This window comes from Suricata suricatta, chromosome 13 (assembly GCF_006229205.1).
Source record: "Suricata suricatta isolate VVHF042 chromosome 13, meerkat_22Aug2017_6uvM2_HiC, whole genome shotgun sequence".
In the NCBI taxonomy this organism is placed as follows: Eukaryota; Metazoa; Chordata; class Mammalia; order Carnivora; family Herpestidae; genus Suricata; species Suricata suricatta.
Window position 1 is genome coordinate 73,240,201 of NC_043712.1, and position 24,829 is coordinate 73,265,029.

Consider the following 24,829-nt stretch of genomic DNA (forward strand, 5'->3'; position numbering starts at 1 on the left):
GAAATTATCTGGTGTGTGTGTGTGTGTGTGTGTGTGTGTGTGTGTGTGTGTGTGTGACAGAGAGAGAGAGAGAGAGAGAGAGAGAGAGAGAGAGAGAGAGAGAGAGAGGGAGGGAGAGAGAGACACACACACACAGAGACAGAGACCGAGACAGAGATAGCGTTCTTTGTGTTTGATAGCAAGGGTACCCACCTGTGGGTTGATTGACTCAGTCTCCTTAGGAAATGACTCTTATCCATCCCTCCTGGCATGATGAGTGCCGCATCTGTATCTTGTGTCTTTCCAATCTACCTCAATTGCTTGGTACAACACCAGGCACCCAATCCAAGTGGGAACAACTAGAATTCCTTCTCCAGGATTTTTAACCTCAAAAGCAGGAGGGAATGAACCTTGATTAAAACTGAAAGGTCTACGCTGAAGCCGAGGTCGGTGCCTGTTTCCTAGCACCTAGAGGACACTAGTTGGTCACAGGAGAGGAGAGCGAAACCAAGAGAAGAGAATGGAAAAACAAGTCCCTGACAAGGCCTGCCCTCCTCCCAACTTGCTCCCCAGTTCTTCCTTTGCTTTTTTGAGGATGCTCTCCAGATCCTTCTTACTTTCTTTCTCTTAAGTCCCTTTGAGTTAAGTTTCTGTGTCTTGGGACCAAGAGAGTCATGACAACACACTGTCCTTCCTGAAAATGAATTCCTTGAGATCCCCATACACAGACGTCTCCAAGTGAAAATAAAACCACAAACCCCAGAGTGTATCTGTTTGCAGGAGGGGGTTTCTGGTAATTAGCTTAGATTGCAACAAATGGCACACACAGACTGCTGGCTCTGCATGTGTGCTCTAAGATTGGTGTTTACCCTATTATATTCCAATTTAATAATGTCATAAAGTTTATCAGTGAGCAAATGGAAACTAGCAAGAACACATATATGAGGGGTGAGAGACGTGTGCCTTGATATACAGCTTTTTTTAGACTTCTAGAGAATTACTTCCATCGGATCGATGGCAAAAGGGACACAACCATATTCCTCTACTTAAACTTGGTGATGGTTGGGTATTTTTAGCAAATGACTTGTCAGCAGAAAGGCTCCATTAGACCCATCAGGATATCTGCCCATGAAGAACAAATCCCAAACTGTACTGACAGTTTCCTTGAGCCCAAATGATGAAGCACCTCTGACAAGAGCCATATTGTGCTCCCCATGTGAGGAGCGTGAGGAACAAAAGAGACAGTTTGATCTTCATTTGGTCAGGTTAATATTGACACAGCTTAGAAACATCAGAAGTGTGTGCAATGTACACGTACAGCTAGTGCTCTAGAGACTTGACTGGTGGTTTCCATAAATCAGAAAAGGGTACCCAGAGAGGAAGGAAGGTTTCCTGCTTTCTCGAAATGTTGTGCAAACTAGATGATTTATTCTTACCAAGAAAAATAAATAAAGCTGTAAGTTTTCAAGCTCATGGCTGAAAACAAGCCAATAGGGATTTTTTAAAATATCTATACACAATTATGGAAATAATTCAGTATTATTATCTGGTAGCTGGAGTGTTGCCCAGGTTCCACCATTTCAAAAATAAAGCATGACTAATGAGTGGATTTTTCCATGACACATGGGTCCTGAGTTATTCATTCCAGTACAGAAATCTTTATAAACACACGTCACTTGTAACAAAGGGGTCCTTGGGGGGAACAACAGTTTAGTCCTCTTCCTGCCGAGTCCTTAAATCCATCCCGGATTGAGTCCTTAAATTCATCCCGGATCATAAAGTTCTGATTATTGTGGGTCTGTCCTTATAGAAAGTGTAAATTAGGCTGAGCTAGTTAATGAGATCATGACTTATGTGTCTTTAATTGGTTGTGAACCTTCCCACATACAAGTATCAATCTACGATTAACTAGTGGAGAGAGTCTGCCTAGGATACCTCCTGTGTGAAGGACAGTAGAGAGCTTCTCTCTCCAGGGCATCTCTCTGTTGTAATGTTGGTTCTCTTTATAATGGAGGCAGCGAGGACTAGTTCAACTTGCTTCATTTCAGGTTGAACTGAAACCAGCCCACTTCATCTTAAGAAGTTCTTAATTTAAACCTATGCTTCCAGATGAACTATTTCCCTCTCCTGCTCCCCTTCTCTCTCTCTCTCTCTCTCTCTTCTTGGATATGGTTATAGGAGACAAGAACGATTTGTGGCCGTGACATGAAAACTGTAGTTTTCAACTGTCAGCAAACATGTGCTCTCCTTCTATTCTTAAGTTCATTGACCCAAATGGAATCTTATAAGGGTGATTGTTTGAAAGACTCTTGGTTTCTCCTCTAATACTTAGGACACTCTTGACCTACATTGAAGCATCTCCAGATTGTTAACATCATTTTGTCTTTGATGGTTATCCCTTTACAGGAAGACTTTGCCAGAAACGATGGTGATATTGTAGGTTCTTCTGTTAACCTTAAAAAATAAAAGTGCCAGTTATTTTACAAGCAAAAATGGGTTTATTCAGGAGAGGCGGAGAATTGTAATCCAGGTCAGGCATGCTATGGCAAACCACGGGTAAATCAGCAACGCTCTCTTATAGAGGTGGAAGGGTGGAAGTCGAAAAGGCTGCTATAAACCAAAAGTCCATTGGAGTAAACTGGGAGTTCCAAGTATTGTGACTTTTCATTGGCTGTTGTGACAGTCTCTAATTGGCTAGGATTTAGCCCAGTAGGGAATGGGAGCAAGGAAGGAAACCCTTTCTTCTTCCTGCTGGGGTCGTATAGTAGTCTTTATGTGCAAACTCTGTCTATTCCTGTTGGGTCTACAAGTGATAACAAGTGATAGAGTGTGGGAGCTTTCCCTGCCCCCCCCCCCCCGACCTCATTCTAAACTGAGGCTTCCTTTATGAACTTTTACATTTCCTATTGCAATACCCATTCTTCCTTCCTGAGGCAAAACTTACCTCATTTGTCTCCCTATCCACCTTCTGCAGCTCTCATTCCTGGTTTCTCTGGGTTTTTGAGCAGAAGAAAAGTAATGTTGAGAGCATCCTTAGATAATGAATTTTTTTACATCCTGAATGTAAAGTGGATTTCTTCCATTGTGTGTCAAAGCTACCAAAGAAAGAAACACTATGTGAGGGTAATTCTGGATGACCCATGACCACACCAGTTCTCCTGTTTTTTATGTTTTCTGTGTACACATGCATGCCCAACTTTTTAAAAGTACATATTGCTGCAAGAACATCACAGCTTTCCTCTTCCTAGAACTATCTTGGGGCAAGTTTTCAATTTTAGGCTCATACACATAGTTAATGGTCAGCTACATTTATATTTTATAGGGCAGATGAAACGCTGGATTGGTCATAAAGTATAATAATAGTGAATTACCAGAAAAATGTAAGCAGCTCATTATTATAAGCACTTGTTAAAACCAAGGATGTGGCTTGCTTGTGTATAGTAACAAAGGTAAATCAATACTAAATAGTCATGGCAAAACAATGTTTTTATGAAACTAAAAGCAGAATTCATTAGCAGTATCTTTGGTGATGAAGTATTTCTCATTCAAGAATAACGTAGAGGTTAGAACATGAGTTCGAGTCCCATTTTCCACACGGATGAGCTGTGTGACATTGTGAAGACATTTCTTCACTTCTCAAAGCCTCCATTTTCTCAGTGCTAACCAAGATGATGTTACCACCTCATCAGGGCATCTTAAAGTTTAAATGAGATTTGGGGCACCTTGGTGGCTCAGTCAGTAGAGCTACCGACTCCTGATTTCGGCTCATGTCATGATCCCACGTTCCTGGGATGGAGCTCCGCATTTGGCTCTGTGCTGAGCTTGGGGCCTGCTTGAGATTCTCTCTCTCTCCCTGTGCCTCTCTCCCCCACACTCTCTCTCTCAAATAAATAATTTTAACAAATAAATAAAGTTTAAATGAGATGATGCAAAGTGTGTGGTTAATGCAGACACAGTGCTTGATTAAATTATGGGAGGCAATATACTTCTGGTTTAAATGAAGATCATATTGAAATATGTCTATTACATACTCATTTATATCATACAGTATTTTGAATTCTCATAAAATCTTTTCACAACAGAGTTCTCTCTTTAACTACAAAGAATATTTTTCACTGCCTGACTCTGTTTTCAAAATATGATGTATAATATAGTTTTCATAGACCCAATGAAGTTTTTACTACAAAAATGCCCTGGCTAACTTAGAAAGATAAGAACAATAGAGTTTTGGGGGTTTTTCTAAATGACATCTGGTAAAAACATGGGAAATATCTTTGCTTACCAATTAAAGAGTGTATGAAAAACAGAATAAATAAAATCTCTTAATTTATGCATTTTGTGTTCTCATAAATCATTTTCCTGTCAAAATTATCAGACTTTATTATTGCTGAATATTTTAAACATCATAATGGAATTTTGGTAGCATAAATCATAAAGCTTTCAGTTAGAACATTTGTGTACACACCTCAGCATTTTTCTTATATCTTGATGTAAAAAATAGTCCTCAGTCTAGAAATAAATCCATGCAGAGTATAAATGTCAAACTATACTCTTAAATTTCAGTAACTCAGCAATCTATGCTGGTCATTGCACTTTGCAAGGTAGTTATGGATTGTCAAACTATTTCTAAGTCTCACTATTGCCAAAAAGTGAAGCTATAGAAGCTTGTGTTTTAATCTTGGTAATGATCTTTATCCTACCTACCAATAACATATGCTCACTTTATCTTTCTATTTCCTACAAGAAGAAAAGAATCTCAAATGTACTAAATCCTGAAATAAGGGTCCATGACATTAGAAAATAATTTACTTCATTTAATAAAAGCCTTTCTCAATATATTTCATTTATAATTTGTAAGAGATGCAACTGTTTTTGGATTGTGCGTGTGGTCTTGGATGTTGGACCTAAATAGAAAGTATCCGCATAAGGAGGAAAACCTACTGAAGGGCACATGGCACCTGAAGGTTAAACAGTGGGAACAAGGGGAGAGGTGATTTCGCAGGAGGAAAATCACCATACAATTCTGTGATGCCTTAAAAGTTGTTATTTGTGTATTGGCAAACAGAAGCTCATTCACTGAGTGTAATGTGGAGTTAAATATAAACATTTCTGGGGCACCTGGGTGGCTCAGTCCCTTGAACATCTGACTCCTGATCTCAGCTCAGGTCATGATCTCATGGGATCGAGCCTCACATGGGGCTCTGCACTGGCAATGCAGATGGAACCTGCTTGGGATTCTGTCTCTCAAAATAAATAAACTTAAAAAATATATATGTATATGTAAGTATATATAAAAATATATGACTTTGTTAAGATAATCACTGTTTACCTATTCTTTTATATAATTTTTATTTTTTTATGTTTATTTATGTATTTATTTTTTGGTTTGACACTATTTATTTTTTCATTATTTTTTAAAATTCACATCCAAGTTGGCTAACATACAGTGTAATAATGATTTTAGGAATAGAATGATTTAATGATTCATCACTTACATATAACACCCAGTGCTCATCCTAACAAGTGCCCTCCTTAATACCCATTGCCTACTTAGCCCATCCCCCCCAGTACCCCTCCAGCAACCCTCAGTTTGTTCTCTGTATTTAGGAGTCTCTTATGGTTTATTCCCACCTCTTTTTATATTATTTTTGCTTCCCTTCCTTTATGTTCATCTATTTTGTATCTTAAATTCCACATATGAATGAAGGCATATGATATTTGTCTTTCTCTGACTTATTTCACTTAGAATAATACACTCTAGTTCCATCCACATTGTTGCAAATGGCAAAATTTCATTCCTTTTGATCACTGAGTAATATTCCATTGTGTGTGTTATATACACACCACATCTTTATCCATTCATCAGTCAAGGACATTTGAGCTCTTTGCTTCACGTTTAACTATATATCTTCCTCTAATCCCTCACCTTTAAATTTTTTTCATGTGAGTTACTTAAGTGACTTAAAAATGTGTGTGATTATCATTTGAAAATTCACATATATTATAAAGGATATAAGGCAAGAAAACTTTAAAAAATTTTTTAATGTTTATTTTTGAAAGAGAGCCTTAGGGAGACACAGAATCCGAAGCAGGTTCCAGGCTCTGAGCTGTTAGCACAAAGCCCGACATGGGACTCAAACTCACGAGCCACAAGATCATGACCTGAGCTGAAGTTAGACACTGACTGAGCCACCCAGGTGCCCAAAGCCAAGAAATTTTAATAGGAATAGTCAATTTTTATACCAAAATTTGTCAAATACTTTCTGTGAGTCAGATGAATTTTCTGAATCCTCCGAATGACCTTTTGATAGCTTAAAAACCAGGAAAGGAAAGCGACTTTTCTGTGACATGCTAGGCACTGGGCCAGCTCTTTGATTCTTATTCTTAATCCTTTTTGTTTTAAGCTTATTTATTTGTTTTGAGAAAGAGTGCAAGAGAACATGTGTGCATGAGCAGGGGAGGGGCAGAGAGAGAGAATCCTATGCAGGCTCCGTGTTGCAAGAGTAGAGCCTGATTCAGGGATGGATCTCCTGACCATGAGATCATGACCTGAGCCCAAACCAAAAGTGGGACACAACCAACTGAGCCATCCAGATCCCTAGATTCGTATTCTTAATTCTTCTTAAACAGTTCGATAGAATGGGGGTTTATAAATGAGGAAACTAAAGCTTGGAGAAGCGAATGAAGGAAACTCACTCAAGTGAGTCCTGTTGATGAATAGCAAGGACGGGACCAGCTCACGTCTAGCCAACTCCAGAGCCTCTACTGGTGTCTTTGGAGGGAGCGCTCTAAAACACCAGAGGGACACAGGTTGTATCTGAGCAATTGGCTAAATGATGACAACTTTCATGTCATGGTGTCTTAATATCCATTGTATATTAGATTTCAGTATGTGTGATTTGAATACATAGAGAAATGGCATTCTATTTTTATATTGTATAGAAATCATTTTCTGCTTTTACACTCATGAGCATTTTCTTGTGTCATTAAGTATTCTTTGATAGCATGATTTTTAGTAGCAGCATAATATTCATTTGTAAATTAATTACGTAATTAACTTAACTGTTTCTCCATTTTTGAACATTCAGGTCGTTTCGAAGTTTTAGTTATTAAGGTAACGATCCAGTGAATAGCTTTGTCCACTTTTGTGTATATACCTGATTATTTCTTTTTTTTTTAATGTTTATTTATTTTTGAGACAAACAGAGCTTGAGGTGGGGGTGGGGGGGGGCAGGCAGAGAGAGAGGGAGACACAGAATGTGAAGCAGGCTCCAGACTCTGAGCTGTCAGCACCGAGCCCGACACAGCATTTGAACCCACAAACTGTGAGATCATTACATGAGCTGAAGTCAGACGCTTAACCGACTGAGCCACCCAGGCGCCCGCTGATTATAGAATATATTTCTAACAGGATATGAGAATGCCCTTCTGAAGCTGTTTACCAATAATAGGAAAAGAGAAGATGAACTATTTTATTATCAAAAGATTTCTCTGATTACCAATGAGTTCAGATATTTATTGGCGTTTGTATTTCAATTGTGAATGTCTTATGTTCAAATGTTTTTCTATTGCCATGTTTACTTTTTCTCATTAATTGATAGATAATAACTCAATTTTGAGCATTAAAACTATCTCCCCCCAGTTTAAAAAGTGATAGTAAATAATATAATTGCATTGAGAAGCTTTTGAGTGGCTCTTAAGGAGCCATGATTCTGTTTACATTTTTAAAAGCTCTCTTTTGCTTCTGCAGAAAGAACTGATTATAAGAGATGAGAGCAACCGTAGGGGTCCCAGTCCGGAGGCTGTTGCTGCAGGTCAGGCAAGAGATGATGGTGACCGTGGCTAGGACAGTAACAGAGATGAAGAGAAGTGTTTGGACTTGAACTATGTTTTAGAACATCGGGACATGCTGATGGATGAGGAAAGAAAAGAGTCAATAATTTCTAGATGTTTGGCTTGAGTAATTGGTTGCATGGTGGTGTCATTTAATGATATGTAGGAAACGGGGGTGGAAGTAAGTTTCATTTTATTTGAGATGTTTATTCGACATTGACGTGGAAATACCTTGTGGATCGACCAGGGGGTGGAGCTTGTTGTCACTGGCAGACAGATTTTTTTTAAACATTTATTTATTTTTGAGAGACCAAGAGAGACAGAGCATGAGCAAGGAAGGGGCAGAGAGAGAGAGAGGGAGGCACAGAATTGGAAGCAGGCTCTAGGCTCTGAGCTGTCAGCACAGAGCCCAATGTGGGGCTCAAACCTACGAACTCAGAGAGCATGACCTGAGCCGAAGTCGGATGCTTAACCACTGAGCCACCCAGACACTCCAGCAGACAGTTGGTTTGAAAGCCATGCAACTTGGGGATGAGATTCCCCAAGAGAATGTGGAGAGAGAGAAACGAAAGAGGTTTGGAAACACAGCCTGAGGCATGAACAGTTAGAGGTTGAAAAAGAAGAGGAGCTAGCAGAGTTTATGGAGGAGTCTCGAGGAGCTGGGAGAAAAAACAAGGAGAATGTGAGGGCTGGAAAGTAAAAGAATGAAGTGTTTTAAGAAGGAGGGAGGATCAACCTTGCAGAATTCTTCGGAGAGGTCAAGTAGAGTCAGAACAGGAAACTGACTTTTGGATTTTGCGACCTGCAAGCGATGGTACTTTTGAGAAGAGCAGTTTCAGTGGAATGATGAAGGCAGAAACCCGACAGCGGGATTCAGGAGACAACAGAAGACAGCAATACACGAGTGACACAACGAGAGTGGGGTTTTCTCACTCAAGGAAGATCCACATTTAAGTACTCAAATGTTTACTGGCCATGACTTAGATCACCTTTGTTTCATGTAATGCACTACAGCTATCAGCATGGAGCGTAATGACTGAGTTTTTCAGAGTGCTGGAAAAAGAACTAAAACAGCGTTTTGTGAGAGAACGGAATTTTCCACTGCGTTTGTCTGCGAACTTTCAACCACGAATGTCATAAATCTCTTCGACGGAGTCACTGTCGCTCTCTCGGTTGTTATATTAAAGGAGAGTCACAGCATTTCTGCTTCCCTGTACTTGTCATCGTGATCATCGGCCTCACCTTAGCTTTTGGCGGGGAAATGATAAAACCGTTTTCTCCCCCACACTTCTGGTCTTCCTACTCATCCCCAAACTGGAAAATATTCAGGCAAAAGGACTTATGCCCCCTAAAAATGTGTAATAATTGAATCTTTGGACTCATGAGTGACAAAGCAATGACAAGGAGCATTTCCCATTCTCCCTGGCTGATGGACTGGAAGTAGTTTGGGTTTTTGCCAGTCAGTTCACAGCCATAATGATTAGTAAAGTAACTTTGTCAATTGCATGCTGTCATTTCAGGCTGGGGTCATACTGCAGATGGGGGTGTTTGCCTGGTGGGGCAGGGGTGGTGAGTTGAGGTAGGGGCTCTTTAAGTTCTAAACCTTTAGCAAACCAAGTCAGATGTACCTACATACATGTACATAATTTTAACTTAAGGTGGAGGAGACATTTGAGCAGATTAACAAATAGTATTTGTCTACATGTAACTAAAACAGTAATTTATCAGGTAGAAGGCAGATGGGGGAACAAAATGCCAACCTGTATGCACAGTTGGGCTGTGTTGATGATAAAGTGCTATTTATTCAGGGCCAGCCTAGCTTGTCAGCAACATGAGAACCGTCACAGCACATGAGTCCCTGCGTAGCTAGAAGACAATAATAAATTATCTCCTATGCAAACAGCACCGGCATAAAAGCAGAACAGATTCTGCCTCCCAGATTCCTGAAGATTCTCACTCATTTCCTCGTTTGATTCTGTTTTAAACATGATCCTCCTGACGTCCTCACGCCAGTAAGATCAACTCTGGCTTGGACAATTATAGGAGGGTAGGTGGGACATGGTTGTTGATGGTTTCTCTTTCAGAGATACTGTAACGTGCTACGTGCCTATGTGAGTCACATAAATGTTTTTTTTTTCAATACTTCACGTGATCGTATGGATTTGGGGGCCACCTGGAGGAAAACTGGGAGAGGGTCACCCAATGGAGCTTGATCCCAAGAATCTCTTGAGGCACATAATGAAAATACAGAACCTTGGACCCAATAAATAAGAATGTGTCGCAAAGTGACTCAGAAATACACAGCCCGCCCTCCGTTGGTTTTTATGTTGTAAGTGGTATGAGAAATAAGGAGCTGAAGGTGAGAATTAGTAAAAGTCCCAGTAAAATGACAGCAGTGAAAGAATCCAAAGAAAGATATATTCTCATAAGAAAAAATAGGTGTGAACAAATACCTCCCTTTTTGAAATTGCTTTTCCATTTCCAGTGCACGTTCAAACCAGTGTGCATTTGAATCACGTAGGATTTTTGGAAAATGCTACTGTTTCAGTAAGTCTGGGGGAAGGCCTGAGACTCTGAGTTTTAACGCGATGCTTGGTGTTGCCAGGGCCTCTGGACTTGAGTCTAGAAAGATCCTAGAGCTGTCATTTTCACACAGAAGAATCCAAACAGATTGGAGCTCAGCCAACAGTTTTGAATAGCAAATGTTCCACATGTACGGCTTTGAATAATGCCAAATGTAATGAATCCTAATCTTGTGCTGGGACACCAGTAAAACCTGCCTTCTTTTGTTCAAATGACCTAGCTGGGAGTCTTGTGATAAGTGTCATGATACGTGAAAGTCTCTTAGAACTGTTGTACCTTCTTTCAAGGGTTTCTGCAGATGAGGGATTTTATGTACTTAAAGAAAAAGATATTTTGAAAGGATGATTGTTGAGCTTCTTAGTCTGGAGGATGTAGGAGGGAAGATGTAGGCACTTGCTGTCCATTCTTGTTATCCTTCAGGACCGTCTCTTCATTCATTCTTTCATTGCTTCATTTTAAATGATATTTATTTTTGAGAGAGAGGAGGGGAGCACGAGCAGGGTAGGGGCAGAGAGAGAGAGAGAGAAGCCAAGCTGGCTCTGTGCCATCAGCTCACAACTCACAAACCGTGAGATCAAGACCTGAGCCGAAATTCAGAGTCAGCCGCTTAACTGACTGAACCACCCAGGCGCCTCTATATCTTCTTTTCTAATTCACGATGACAGAAAGCTCAGCACTGAGGTTCTCTTGAGGGAGAATGATCATTTGAAATCATTTTTATCTATTGAAGATACATTGTGTATAATATGAGGTCCAATTTTAAAAATATTTTAAATATTTACTTCTATTGTGGGTGAATTGACTTAAAATTTTTTTTCTAATGTTTTATTTATTTTTGAGAGAGGGAGAGACAGTGTGGACAGGGGAGGGTCATAGAGAAAGGGAGATACAGAATCTGAAGCAGGCTCCAGGCTCTGAGCTAGCTGTCAGCATAAAGCCCAATGCGGGCCTCGAACCCGTGAACTGTGAGATCATGACCTGAGCCAAAGCCATACGCTCAACCAACTGAGCCACCCAGGCACCGCAAATTGAGTTTTTTAAAGTATCTGTTTAAAGACTATTATTATGATGCTTGGACCATAAGTAAAAAGTATGGCAGTGACAATGTGCTTTTGGATACACAGGTTTCCAAAAGCTATTGTATTTGAACATCATACGTGTCATTACCAAGTGGGTACAGTAGATCCTTGGTGTCCAGAAACGATATATTCTGAGGGCTTTGTGACTTACGTGTGCAATGCCTTGTGACCAAAAAGCGAAATGGTCTGGTGAGATGCCTGGAGAGAGTGACTGATGCAGAAATAGGCAACAAACATTCCTTACGGTGTGGACACGGGTGACGGGCTGGGCTCGCAGGTGTCTGGTGTTGCCTCTCACAGTTGAGATTCAACTCAGCAGCCTTATAGATTACAGGTGTTATAGCTATTCTAAAACAGCTGGCAAATCATCTGAGGCACAAATATGAAACCCACTAGTTTCAAAGAGCTGCCACATACAAACAGTATTCTGGGCACGGAAAATATCTGCTCCTATGTGCAGTGCTCTGTCGAGCTCTTCATAGTGGGTATCAGAGGAGCAGGTACATGGCTCTTCCCCTTCCTGTGGTACGTACTTCTGCATCGCTTTGATCCTTTGCCAGTGGCTTGCATAGTGCTGACGGCTTTTGTATCAGAACAAAAATAGAGTTCTTCGTGTCTCTTGAGTGCCTGCCCATGGTGGTGATTTTCGTTGAGTAGTGCAACAGACTGTCGATGGATTGTATATGATGATCGAATATATATGGTGTGATAGAGGTTTACATAGCAAAGGCTAATATTGAGAGTATGTCTCTCTAGTCATTCAAAAGCATTTTTCTGAGCCACTAATATATGTGAGGCATTATTCTAGGGGCTCACCTATGGTCTTTCTGCATTTCTTTAAGAAAGAGAGACAACTATGCCAACAAAGTGGTTCCCACTGCAGTTCATAAAACTGAAAGAGACCAGCACATTTTTAAAGAGGATGTGAGCCACAGGTCTGGGTGCTGTGCTGGCTTTCTTTTCCACAGTCATTCATTCCTTCTTCGCTGCCACTTATGGCAAGAAGATCTGACATCAGAGTCCTTCCATAAGTCTCCCGCACTTCTACCCTGGAATAAAAAGCATACCCTTGACTCAGCTCGATACATCCTTAGGGATCCTTCTTGGCATCGTAATAATCACTAGAAAACAATTATAAAAAAAGAACAACTTCCTCCTATTTTTCTAGGGATCGGTTGTAATAACAGTCGGCAGCCATTCCGATATCCTATGAACAATAAAAGGAAAAGTCATTTGTACAAAGTTAACAGTCAGATAAATATTTTAGGATTAAAACCTGTTTAGATATTTGTTCCTTGTCTAAACTGCCTTAATACTGGCCAAGACTCCTTCCTTTCTTGGGTTAGGAAAACAGACAAGCAAAGGACATTTTAAGTCAGAGCTCGAGAGATTGCGAGCTTGTGTGTTTATCTCACTTGTGTCTGATCATGAATATCTGTCACAATATATCATAATACTGGACGCATTTGTGGCATGACTCCCCGAAGCTGGGAAGTTTGGCATTAATATCGAGTTGCCTGTTGTTGTTTCAGAACTGTATGTTTCACAGCAATATCAGCAGTGACTTGAAAGCATTTGCAGACAAGTTCGGTTTTGATGTCCTCATCCTCCTGGCCAGCTACTTGACGGATGAAGAGCAGCCGAGACGACAGATTGCTGTGTACTCCCAGAACCTCGAGTTGTGCAGTCAGGTAAGGACCTTTGTCACTCTGGCCCATTTCACTGTGTCCTAACCTGCTGGCTGTCACAACACATGGTGGGACATGGGAACACACGCGTGGCCCAGAGAAATGGACCCAAGAGATAAAGTCCTAGAGTGTGAGTTTTAAGAAATGTGAGTAGGGGCACCTGGGTCGCTCAGTCGGTTGAGAGTCAGACTTCGGCTCCAGTTGTGATCTCATGGTTCATGAGTTCAAGCCCTACATCGGGCTATGGGCTGTCGGCATAGAGCCGGCTTTGGATCCTGTCTCCCTTTCTCTCTCTCTCTCTGCCCCTCCCCCACTCATACTGTCTGTCAAAAATACATAAACATTTAGAAAATAAATAAATAAATAAAATATTATTAAAGGAAAAGAAAGAAATGTCGGAGGTATTCTGCACATTGGGCCATTCATTGATTGTCAAAAATCTGTGTTTAATTTTCAATGCTTTACTTCAGAGTTTTAGTGTTTAGTTTTACTGCTCTATTACCAAAAAAATCACCTAATTAGAATTGGCAGTGAGAGAAATATTAGCCCTTTTTTAAAGAATTGAGGTGTCATGGAAATCCAACATTGTATTCGTTTCTGGGGTACGACATAATGACTTGATACTTGTGTATATTCTGAAGCAATCACCATAGGAAGTCTAGAGAACATGCATCGTCATACACAGTTACAAAAATTTTGTGTGTGTGAAGAGGACTTTTAAGATCTCCTCTTTTAACACTTCTCAAATATGCAACACAGTACTATTAACAATAGTGGCCATGAGGTACATTACATCCTCAGGAATTACTTGTTTTGTAACTGGAACCATCTACGTTTTGACCCCCTTTACCTCTATGTAGGGCATGTTATTTTACTTTATTTTAAATTCTATTTTAATTTAATTTAATTTTTATTTTTTGTATTAAGTTTAGTTGACAGGTGTAGAACATAGTGATTCAACAACTCCATATATTATATTGTGCTCACAAGTGTCACTAGCTCTTGTCATCATACAACACTAATAATGTTGACTATATTCCCTGTACCTTTCATCCCCTGTGACCACAAAGGGCCTTTTAAAAGACCCCGTATCATCAGAGTGGCTAAAATGAACAAATCAAGAGACTACAGATGCTGGCGAGGATGTGGAGAAACAAGCACCCTCCTACACTGTTGGTAGGAATGTAAACTGGTGCAGCTGCTCTGGTAAACAGTGTGGAGGTTCTTCAAAAAATTATCAGTACAACTCCCCTATGAGCCAGCAATAGCACTGCTAGGGATTTACCCAAGGGATACAGAAGTGCTGATGCATAGGGGCACGTGTACCCCAATGTTCATAGAGGCACTTTCAACAATAACCAAATCATGGAAAGAGCCTAAATGTCCATCAGCTGATGAACGGATAAAGAAGATGTGGTTTATATATACAATGGAGTACTACCTGGCAATGAGAAAGAATGAAATATGGCCATTTGTATCAACGTGACGTGGATGGACCTTGAGGATGTTACACTAAGTGAACTAAGGCAGAGAAGGACAGATACCATATGTTTTCACTCATAGGCCTAACAGAAGAATCCTAACAAGAGACCAAGAGAAAGGGAAAAGGGGGAAGAAAGTTAGGGAGAGGGAGGGAGGCAAATCATGAGAGATTCTTGAATACTGGAAACAAACTGAGGGCTGAAGAAGGAGGAGGAAAGTGGATAGGGGGTGATGGTCATGGAGGGAGGCACTTGTGGGGAAGAGCATTGGGTGTTATATGGAAACCAACTTGGCAATAAACTATTAATAGAATAAATAAACAAATAAATAAAAAACAAAAGACACTGTATCTATTTGTCTTGTGGACTAAATCCAAAAAAGAGAAAGAGCATATCTTTTTCATCCAAAGAAGGGCAAGTCCGGCAGACGATGTTTGCTCAGAGGGCTGCTACTCGGTCATACCTGAGAAGGTTTAGGCCCTGTCTAAATACCTATTTGCTGCCCAGTGTTTAGTAACTGGTGATCTAATGCTTTAATCATAGTTGGCTTGTCTTCAACTACTAAAATTCTCACTGGTTAATTAGCCAGCTATCTCAGCTGATAACTGAATTTTTTAACCCAACATTTTGGAAACAATATAAGAGGTAGACAAAATCAAAATAGGGCACTGGAATGCCAAACTGGGTATATTTCGGAACTAATATGAGAACCTACATGATTCATTATAATACAGATGACATGAACATAGAACAGTGTTCTCACTAATCTTCCCTCATTAACGGATTAGACACCTGTCTATCCGCAGGTGGCTACAGGCAAAGTCTTGACTCCTTTCTTGTTCTACATCGTCACTCTCTGTCCCCCAAGAGATCCATCTTGGCTGTATTGCAAGTGACTGTAGGCACTCACAGAGTCCTCTGTGCATTCCCAAGTTCAAATATGCAAGAACCCCTGCTCCGGATGTGTTTTGAACCCTCCCTTCTGACCCTCACATATCTGTGCATTGCCTCACCAGCCTATGGCTTTTCCAATGCTTTTTGTCTGCACTGGGTTCCAAAGCTCTATTTTATCTTTGGTCACTGGTTTCCTAGGGACAGACTTATGTCTCCTAAGCCTCCAACATGGTGGTTTTCAGTTCACTTTTAATAGCAAATTGGTTTAAAAATTGGTTAATCTAAAATAGACCAAAGTCGGAGAGCAGCTGAAGGGATCAGACGCCCTTGAACCCGCTCTGCCCTGCCTCCCTACTTCCCCATGGCCTTGAACCTGCTCTGCCCTGCCTTCCTACTTCCCCATGGCCTTCCCCAGCCATCACCTGAGAGACAGTTCCTCCAAGCAACACAAGGTCAAGACTACACTAGAGGAATCACTCTGGGTGCACGTGATCACAGTTGATGAGAGGTCAGCCTCTGCAGAGTTCAAAATGTGGCTCTTTCACTCATTAACTGCAAGTTATTTAACCTTGCTGTGTCTCTATCTCACCTTTGGTAAAACAAGGACAAAGAATCCCTATCTTAGAATTATTTTGAGGATTAAAGAAGATAATGCACATAAAACCTTTAAGCTGTGCCTGGCATATGGAAACACTCAATAAGTATTTATCATCATCATCATCATCACCATCATCTATGTGAGCTCTATATTTATTATTACTATTGTTATTATTACCTTCGCTAATCTGGTGGGGCCATATCAAAAGCCCAATGTGCAAAATATCCCTGACATTTCCTAAAACTTTTAGAGCTGCAGCCTGGTTCTGGTCTCACACCAGCTGTCACACATTCTCCTGGCCTCCCAAGTGAGCTTTGTCTGTTCCAGGCTCCCTGTCGATGCTTCCTGGGGTGGGAAGAGACAGTTGGGGCCCGAGTGCTATTGGAGAGTTCCACCTCTGGTAGCTTCTCTTTCTTATGTTCTTCCCCCTACAAGGCTTTCCGAGGCGAAAGCAGGCCCCAGGTGCTTGGTCCTAAACCAAAGCCCTTCGCCCACCCGATTGCCCCTTGTTCTCACATGTGGCCCCTGAGTTCTTCTCAGCAACCAGCATTCTCTCTGCATAGTGCAAACTCGAGTTGCACTCCCATTGGAAGACGGTATCATATTACGACAAAGAAAGGATTTAAATGGTTGATATCTCTTAACCTGTAACTTTCAGAAGCAACCAAAATTGAGCAGCGGGATGAGTTAAAAGAAGAGCCAGTTGGATGGGTTTGTAAAAAGAGTCAGTGGTGTAGTCAGTGGGACTTTCCGTGTCTTATGTTAGGCAGTTTTCAGTTGTTTGAGATCTTCTTTGTAGACAGATGAACACAGATTAATTTTATATTAAGAAAAATTCAGAAAGACACATTGCAAAGGGTGAAAAGTGCCTGAGTGCTCACACCACCCCCTGTGCCTCCCTGACAGATCTGCTGTGAACTGGAAGAGAGCCAAAACCCTTGCCTGGAGCTGGAGCCCTTTGAATGTGGCTGTGATGAGATCCTGGTGTACCAGCAAGAGAACCCTTTGGTGACTTGTGATCAGGTGGTTCTTCTTGTCAAGGAAGTCATCAACAGGAGGTGTCCAGAGATGGTCTCCAACAGCCGGACGTCCTCAACAGAAGCCGTGGCAGGCAGCGCCCCTTTGTCTCAGGGATCTTCCGGGATTATGGAGCTATATGGTTCTGACATAGAGCCGCAGCCCAGCTCTGTGAATTTCATAGAAAACCCGCCAGATCTCAACGATTCTAACCAGGCTCAGGTGGATGTAAACATCGACCTCGTCAGCCCAGATAGCGGGTTGGCCACCATTAGGAGCAGCCGTTCATCCAAGGAGAGCTCGGTTTTCCTCAGTGATGACAGTCCAGTGGGAGAGGGTGCAGGACCTCACCACAGCCTCCTCCCAGGATTTGACTCCTATAGTCCCATCCCCGAAGGAGCAGTTCCAGAGGAGCATGCCCGGTCTGGAGAACACAGTGAATCCTTCGACCTCTTCAACTTTGATGCAGCACCCATGGCTTCTGGGCAGTCACAACCATCTTCTCATTCTGCAGACTACTCTCCCACAGATGACTTCTTCCCCAATAGTGATTCATCAGAAGGACAACCACCAATGGGGACTAAAGAAATCAATGGGCTAGGGATGGACATGTCCAAATATTCATCCGGTTTGCTTCTGTCAGAGGCTGGCAAAGATAACATTGTGGATTTTGATGAGGAATTTGTTCAGAGACAAGAAAGTCCCAAGGATAACTCTGAAAGAAATGTGAGCCTGACAGCTTTTGTGGGAGATAAATCTCCTTCACCAGAAAGGCTGAAAAATATTGGAAAAAGTGTCCCACCAACACCTATGAATAGCTTTGTAGAAAGCTCACCATCCACGGAAGAACCAGCACTCCTCTATCCAGAAAATGTGACCCCAAAAGCAGGAGACACGGGTCACCTAGAGCCACCTCAGACCCGTGCACGGTGCAGCAGCTGGTGGGGTGGTTTGGAAATTGACTCTAAAAATATTGCAGACCCATGGAGTTCCAGTGAACAGGAGTCTGTCTTCCAGAGCCCCGAGTCATGGAAAGACCATAAGCCAACCCCAGTTGACAGGAGAGCCTCAGATTCTATATTTCAACCACAGAGTCTCGAATTCCCAAAGTCAAGTCCCTGGGAGTCTAACTTTGGTCAGCCAGGTCTGGGCAGCAAGAATATTCAAGACCCAAATGAGGACCACTTGCAGTTTCAGAACATGCCCACAGAGAAATTGAGCTTGCCCAGTGCTTCTCCTAAGGGAACGAACCACCTGATAGAAGACTTTGCTGCCCTGTGGCATTCTGACCGGTCTCCCACAGCAATGCCAGAGCCGTGGAGAAACCCCACAGAAGATGGCGAACCAGCTGTGGCAGTATCATTTCCAGCCTGGAGTGCATTTGGTAAAGAAGATGGTGCCAAAGCCTTGACAAATACCTGGAATCTGCACCCAACGAGTGGCGAGACACCTTCTGTGAGGGACCCCAGTGAGTGGACCATGGCAAAAAGTGGGTTTTCTTTTCCTTCAGAAGATAATTCACCCAGTGAGGAAAATAATGAAGCAGCTCCAGAAATCTGGGGCAAGAAGAACCACGACTCCAGGGATAATGTCCTTATATCTGGAAATCCTAGATCCGATCTGGAGCACGCGTGGACTAGTTCTAAATCAACAAAAGAAGATCAGAATGGCTTAGTGGATCCAAAAATCAGGGGGAAGGTGTATGAAAAGGTAGATTCCTGGAACCTATTTGAGGAGGGTATCAAGAAAGGAGGGTCAGACGTCCTGGGACCTTGGGAAGATTCTTTCTTATACAAATGTCCCGATTACAGTGCATCCAACATAGGGGAAGATTCAGTGCCCTCCCCCTTAGATACCAACTACTCCACGTCTGACTCCTATACTTCACCAACATTTGCCGGAGATGAAAAAGAAACAGAAAACAAGCCATTTGCTCAAGAGGGAGAATTTGAGTACAAAGATGCTAACTCTGCCACCGGGGAGACTGAAATGCCTCCCCAGTCACCACAGCAGCCACCTAGAAATCGAATCAGTTCAGGTCCTGGGAACCTAGAAATGTGGGGCTCACCTGATGCAGATAAAAGTTCCGAAGTAAACGTCACTTACAGCTCCGATAAGGATTTACTTGGGATGGAGCCCACAGATGATAAGAACGTCTCCATGGAGGATGACCTCGGGGAAAGCAGCCTGTCCAGTTACGACGACCCCAGCGTGATGCAGATGTACAATGAAACAAACCGACAGCTCACGCTCCTACACAGCGCCACCAACTCCCGCCAGGCAGCCCCTGACAGCCTTGACCTGTGGAACAGAGTGATTCTGGAGGACACACAGTCCACTGCGACCATCTCTGATATGGATAACGATTTGGACTGGGATGACTGTAGCACAGGTGTGGCCATCTCCAGTGAAGGTCAAGCACAAGGATACGCGACTGAAAGCACCGAACCAGAAACCCGGTTTTCAGTGAGACAGCTGGAGCCATGGGGTGTGGAGTATCAGGAAGCAAATCAGGGAGACTGGGAACTCCCTGCCTCTTCTGAGCACAGCAAGGACACTCCTGCCAGTGAATATCACACGTTGAATGAAAAAAGTGGACAGCAGATCGCAAATAGTATTTGGGACTCCGTCATGAGAGACAGTGACATGTCTTCATTAATGTTACCAGGCCCATCATATGTTATGGATTCTGAACAACACAGGTCTCCTCCTGGGACTCCCAGCTCATCAGAAAAAATTAAGGACCGTTGTATGCTAGACGTGCTAGAAGCCTCTGGAGCCAATGAGTCAGGGGCACTTGATCCCGATAAGCAGGACACGTCCAGAGGAACCCTGCCACATGATGCAACATCCTTGGCAACCAACCTTGAGAATCCAGGGAATTTTGGACACTCAGATCCATGGAGAGGTCCTAGCTTTGGACAAAGCAAAAGTGAGGAGGAAATGCACAGAGCTGCTGCTAGGGAGCACCTCCATGAGGAGGAGATGATGGATGCAGCTTTGGAGAGGTCTGGAAAAGGGCAAAGTGACCAGGAAGGCTTTTCCCCAGTTGCATCTGAACATCAAGACATCTGTAATCAATCTGGCAAAATCTGCTCCCTTTCAGTCCCTTCCAGTCCTCAAACTGAGGAATCCCAGGATATTTTAGAGCATGAGAGAGGTTCTTACAATTCAGATCTTTGTGATGTGCACACAGAAGTGTCCACAAATGACCTGCGGGCAGAAGAGACCTGTGACAAGCATCTCATGTATCACAGAAATTCAGAGAAAGCCACTGACACTTCCAGGGGGCTTGAGCTGAATTTAACAAAAACTGTATCTTTACCTGAAATGGATCTTGAGAAAACTGAAGAGTGCAATGTTCTGGAACCAGAGAGAGTGAACCAAGAGCCACCCCGTGAATGTCCCCAAAGCCTTGACATTTGGGATGGCCCTGTAGGCAGTGATGTGCAGGTCAATTTCCCAAATTCTGAGGTTACTCAGAATCTTGAGGTCAAGAATACTGAAAACAGCCTTTCAGGAGCTATTTCATCAGGAAATTATCGCAGAGATAGTATTTCTAGTGAGTATACACACTCGAGTGCATCGAGTCCTGGCCTAAATGATTCTTCAGCTCCATTGCCTTCCTGGGACCATGGACCCAATACGGGGCATCAGGAGCAGAGTCAAGATGACTGGAGCAAACAGAGTCACCAAGAATCTGAACGAAGTACTACTGATGGCCAAGTAGAAGCAATTACTGAAGTGGAGGACCTGGACAAAAAGAGAATGGACAGGTCTGAAAAGAGCTTAGATCTCAAGGTTCCTAAATTTTTAGAGATTTGGAATGACTCACTAGATGGGGATTCCTTTTCCTCTCTATCCAGCCCTGAGACAGGCAAATATTCTGAATATTCCGATGCATCTCGGGAAAGAAATCTAGTGGTTAGCCATCAGGAGAAAAATGACCATGACCTTCCTACAACTGTGCAGCCAGAGGATGCCAAGTTCATTTCAACAAGCTCAGGCTCTGATGATGACAGCATAGGTGATGAAGAGTCAGTGGAGAAAGAGACCCATTTGGGCACTTGCCAAGTTGCTCCTGGTGAACCCAGAGCTTGGGATTCACTGAATGAACCTAATCCGCTCTTGGTCACCGCTGATCCCAAGTCTGAGAAATGTCCTGCATATGGAGGCAATCCAGAATCAACAGAGAACAAGTCAGACCCGTTCTGTGACGATCACCAAAGCAGTCCCGATCACTGGAATTTCTCACCGCTAAAGGAGACCGAACTGCAGGTTACAACAGTGGATATGGAGATGAGATCTTCTCCCGAAGCAGGGCAGACGGGAGATACCATCTGGCAGATATCTCCCAAAAGTGAATCAAAGAATGAGAATTATTCCAAATTGGAAATGCTTGGCTTCTCAGCTGAGGGCACTGAGTGGTGGAATGGCTCTCTACAAGAAGGACGACCAATCGAGAATGCATTTGAAAGGGAATTGCCTAACTCAAGCGGTGTGTTAGAGATGAGTTCTTCAGTATACCACAGAGTGAGTCCCTGGGGAGTAACCATCCAGGGTGATACTGAACCCATGGAAACGCATTGCGCCAATCCCTTCAGTGATGAGCATCAGTCACCCTTTCTGGATGGCAATGAGGAGGGCTCCCATGAGCAACTCTGGAACATTCAACCAAGACAGCCAGACCCAGAAGCTGATCAGCTTGGCCAGCTTGTAATATTGGACCAAATTCAAGAAAAGGATTCTAGAGAGCAAACCTTCGTGTCTTCTGCTGGTGAAGAGCTGACTTCTGAAACATCTACCCAAGAGCAGCAGTGTCAGAACACAGTGCTGTCCATCTGGGATCAGCCAGATGCAACATTTACTCACACAGATGAAAATGGATGTGTCGTATCTAATGTTTTGACCGTGGAGTGTCAAGAAACAAATTGGTGGGAAGAAGAAAAATCATACCCCAGTGAAATAACAAATTCAAGCATTGCCTCAGAAGATTTCCCGGCAGCCAGTTCTTCCACCAAGTTGATAAAGAAGTCGGGCTCTGAATGGGATGTCTCTACTCCTAGTGAGGGCCCCCAAGGCACATTTGTCCCAGATATTTTACATGGCAACTTCCAGGAGGGTGGGCAACTGGCCTCAGCATCGCCAGATTTGTGGATAGATGCTAAGCAGCCCTTCAGTTTGAAAGCAGATGGTGAGAATCCAGATATACTGACCCACTGTGACCATGACAGCAACTCTCAGGCTTCCAACAGCCCTGATATATGCCATGATTATGAAGCAAAGCAAGAGACCGAGCCGTTCATCAGGGCTGGAGTGGGACCGGAAGGGGAAGCCCGTGCGTTCTATGTCACTGAGCCAAAGATGGATGAAGAGCACAATCAGGAGCCTGGGCAGGAATTCATCCCATACAATTCAGAACTCTATTCTGAAAATGTAATTCCACTGCCTCCGATCGGTGATCAGGTGAACCTAAGTGGCTCCTCTCAGCCTGCCTCTTGCAAAGGTTCTCCTGAACCCTCTGAAATAAACTGTGAAAACGATACAAGTTTAAAAGCATCAAAGAACGTTCTTGCCTCTGATGTAGCACCAACTTTGGAACTCCTTGACAGAACAATCCCAATGATTGACAACGTGGGGACCGGTATTTCTGTGACTCTCCAGGAGTCTCCGATGGACAACAACCACTTGTTGATGTCAGAGGGCTTCTCTCCTGAAAGCCAGACAGATGAGGGGGACTTGTTGGCACACGAGCAACTTTTTGCTACTGAGAATTCTGTCACGGTTCCTGACGCTCTGCTAGCCTCAGACACCTGTCTGGACGTAAGCGAAGCTGCCTTTGACCACAGTTTCAGCGATGCCTCAGGTCTTAACACGTCCACGGGCACAATAGATGACATGAGTAAACTGACATTATCAGAGGGCAATCCAGAAACGCCAGTCGACGGGGATGCAGGGAAGCAAGATATCTGCTCATCTGAAGCCTCGTGGGGTGATTTCGAACACGATGTCATGGGCCAGAATATCGACGAAGATTTAATGAAAGAGCCTGAATATTTTCTCTATGGTGGTGACCCTCCCTTGGAAGACGACCCTCTGAGGCACCCTCTGGCACCTTACACACCTCCCTTTGATCTGTCCTATCTCACAGAACCTGCTCTTGGTGTCAAAACAACAGAGGAACCTAGGTCTCCAGAGGATGAGTCTCTGGGGAGCGAGGCGGCCGAGATGCTGCTCTCTGCCCTTCCCGATCAGAAAAGCAAGGAAAATCGCGCCGAGACCCCAGACAGACAGCCTGACCAGCTGGTTGTCCTGCATATTCACGAAGACCCAGAGTCCCTTTCTTTGGCAGCAGGAGCCGATTCCAATCTTGAGTTGTCTCCGTCCACCATTGACTGGGAAGTAGAAACAGATCGTTCGGATTCACCAGCAGGTGGAGACGTAGGACCAGCAAATGGTAAGAAACAACCCCCAGAAACTGCTGTTTTCGTGCAATTAACATATTTGTAAACTGAGCTCTTCCTACCGGCACGGGTAAAAGAGGAACTAACTTCATTTGCAATGCATGCCTCCCCTGGTCCTGTGTTACAGCAGCAATTACATCTGCCCCTCCTGTAATACCCATGAGAAAATTAAACAGCTCACCAAAAACAAAATAAAATGACACAAAACAAAAACAACAAACTTCTTAAATTCTCTGTGCTTAGATGGATCGTTTGCAAAGATCATGAATCTGATAATGTGTTAATGAAGACTTGTTCTCACCTTCTCCTCTTAATCTTCCACTTCTAGGTGCCAGCTCGGAAATATCAGAATTGGAAGAAGAAAAAATAACTCCTACCAAAGGGCCTGAGCAGGTAACAGCAGAACACAGGGAAGAAAGGTGCCCAGAGAGAAATGAAGAGGATCACGGATCACACATGGATTACATACTTGTAAACCATGAAGAGAATTCACCCGCAACGCTGGAGGCCTGCGAAGCAAGGGAAAACACATCTGAATTCGAAGCGTTTCCCACAGGTTCTGAAGAAGCAGCGGTGCCAGGAACTCAGCTGGCCAGCTCTCCAGATTCATGTCAGCTTGCCTCCTCAAATGAAAGACGAGATCCTTCTGCAGAGAGAAGGTCTCCCGAGGGTGATGAGAGATCATCTTCCGAAAGCCCTGGCCAAGACCAGACTTGGATGGTCTTGGGCCCTAGCGAGGTGGGTGATCAGTCGTTGGAAACTAGAAACTCAGGGCCGGGATGGGTTCGCAAAGTTGCGGAGTCAACCTCTGATGGTGCCTTGGGCGAGGGTCCCCAGACGCAAGTCCTAGGGGGAACGAAGCCTCTCGAATCCTTAGCACTGGAAGAGGCCTCTGGTCCGGGCAGCCAATCACGGAAGAGCAGGAGCCGTGGCAGGGCTGCCCCAGAAGCAGTTCTGATGCAGGCTGTCACCCCCGACAATGAATGGGAAATGCTTCCACCACAGGCTTCTCAGAAACACATGATCCTTGAAACGGAAATGGAGGAGGAGACAGAGTTTCTTGAGCCCAGAACAAGGAAGCTGAGACTGAACGGGTAAGCAAAAAGCCAGATTTATTTATTTATTTTCCTGAAAGACATTGTAGTGGAAAACCAGGGGAATGGTGAAGGACTGTGGGATACGAAGACTGTGGAGATGATAGGGGCTTGGCGTC

At 43.2% G+C, this 24,829-nt stretch overlaps 1 protein-coding gene across 1 annotated transcript in view; it reads left to right on the plus strand.

Annotated features, from left to right (window-relative positions):
* The window catches only part of PRUNE2 (prune homolog 2 with BCH domain), a 203,298-nt gene that overhangs the window by 98,811 nt on the left and 79,658 nt on the right, over positions 1-24,829 (plus strand). The window contains exons 4-6 of the mRNA XM_029920853.1: positions 13,007-13,165; positions 17,042-23,609; positions 23,945-24,710. Coding sequence (XP_029776713.1) covers positions 13,007-13,165; positions 17,042-23,609; positions 23,945-24,710 — 7,493 coding nt within the window. The remainder of the gene's footprint in view (positions 1-13,006; positions 13,166-17,041; positions 23,610-23,944; positions 24,711-24,829) is intronic.